Source organism: Morone saxatilis, unplaced genomic scaffold (assembly GCF_004916995.1).
Source record: "Morone saxatilis isolate NCDOM2014 unplaced genomic scaffold, NCSU_SB_2.0 Contig19, whole genome shotgun sequence".
Taxonomy (NCBI): domain Eukaryota; kingdom Metazoa; phylum Chordata; class Actinopteri; family Moronidae; genus Morone; species Morone saxatilis.
In genome coordinates, this window is record NW_023339751.1 from 25112816 (window position 1) to 25114460 (window position 1645).

The 1645-nt window shown below is 43.0% G+C and overlaps 1 protein-coding gene across 1 annotated transcript in view; it reads right to left on the reverse strand.

The window, feature by feature from the left end:
- Window positions 1-1645, reverse strand: part of si:dkey-191g9.5 (rap1 GTPase-GDP dissociation stimulator 1) — a 25175-nt gene that overhangs the window by 2820 nt on the left and 20710 nt on the right. The window contains exons 11-13 of the mRNA XM_035663066.1: window positions 1269-1394; window positions 414-553; window positions 201-327 (exon numbers count right to left, since the gene is read on the reverse strand). Coding sequence (XP_035518959.1) covers window positions 201-327; window positions 414-553; window positions 1269-1394 — 393 coding nt within the window. The remainder of the gene's footprint in view (window positions 1-200; window positions 328-413; window positions 554-1268; window positions 1395-1645) is intronic.

Below are 1645 nucleotides of genomic sequence, written 5' to 3' on the forward strand. Positions count from 1 at the left end.
TGTCAGGATATAGTGAAAGTTTTTGAATGTTACATACTGGACCTTTTAGCCTGTTGGAAGTTCTGGTCAGTGATAGACACGTGCATACTTCTCAACCTTGCTGAGAGTTCACATTCAGTTCCAGTCAGAGTTTGTAGGAATGATTCCGAAATTCATAAATTCAGGCCCAGAACTTTACACAATCTCGTAAATTGCTTTACCAATGTCAATGGCAGATGCTATCGCCAGGGCAACTAGGGCCTCATTCTGCATGATGACGTGCTCACTCGTTGCCATGGAGATAAGGTGCCGAACCCCATCTGCTTTGGCCACAGCCTTGACAACTTCCTGTCAGAGAGAGGTAATCAGCCTGTTACAGATGTTCAGTGTACATCCCAAGAGGAAGCTCAAATTTTCAGAATGAACTGACTCACAGGGTTGCGGCTGTGTCTGATGAAGGCAGCCAATAGGCGACTGGCTTCTCCTCTCACCCCTGCGTGGTCTTTGGCTTCGCACCACTCCATGACCCGAGCCAGCAGCTCAGCATCTCTCCCCAACACCAAGGCTGCCTCCTCTAACACACGCAGCATAGCAGAGAGAGAAAATAGAACGTATATTAAAAAATGTTAACGATGTGTAAAATCAGAAACAATAAGGAAATATGGCCACAAGTTGCTATCTAGTTATACTATATATTTGCTGATTTTTTCAAGTTCAGTTTTAATTAGTTATTTGAAGCTATAAAAAGGGTTTCACATCATGATTGACAGCTGCTCGCGACTCAGTCAGCCGGGCGTATGGGTGGGACAATACTATGGTCCCAACCCTGATCACTACTGACTCTGACTCTGAATGGCGAAAAATGGCAGTGGTCAAACGAATATTTGTGAATATTCTGGCTCTCTTTTTTTAATAGGAGGAAATGGAGACACTATGTCCATCTTTTATTTGTTGATGTTTTCGACTTGTGTTGGCCATTTTTCACAATTTTGGGGCATTTTACAGACCAAATGATTAATAGATCAATTGAGAAAAATAACAGGCTAGGGAGAATGTAAATTAAGCTGAATGGATGAACATTTTTTTTAAATAAAATTTTTATTTTTAAGTGACGCTTTCAACCCACAATGAATAAGGGTCCTTCCCTGGCCAGACGTCTCTGTAGGGACTGGGTGTCCCCTAAAGCAAAGGAGATGACATAAGGGGAATCCGATCTGAGACTACTATTAAGTACTGAATGCAATCAGTTTCATGCATGATTAAGTCTTTAAATGGACACTTGCGCTCACCTTGTCCATCTACCATCATGCGCAGCGTACCCAGAAGTTTGAACTGAACCGGCGGCATGTCGGAGCGCAGCAGGGTCTTTATCCTCTCAGTCACCCCGTCCTCCAGCATCCGCACTTTGTTGGTGGCTGTAAGACACAGTAGTCATACTGATGCACTTTCCAAGTGTCTCAGTGGGAGTGGTGTCTGTGTTTGCATGTACTGCTTTAAATGGTCAAATACCGATACTTCGGGTCAAATATTGATACTTTAGGTCCTAAAGTATCTATATTTGATGACCCGGGAATGAGAGTCAGCAATCATCTATGTTTCTCGGCTCTGATTGGTTGTTTTCATTCACACACAGTGGATTTTTCTAAATGCCATTAGGAGCACTAGG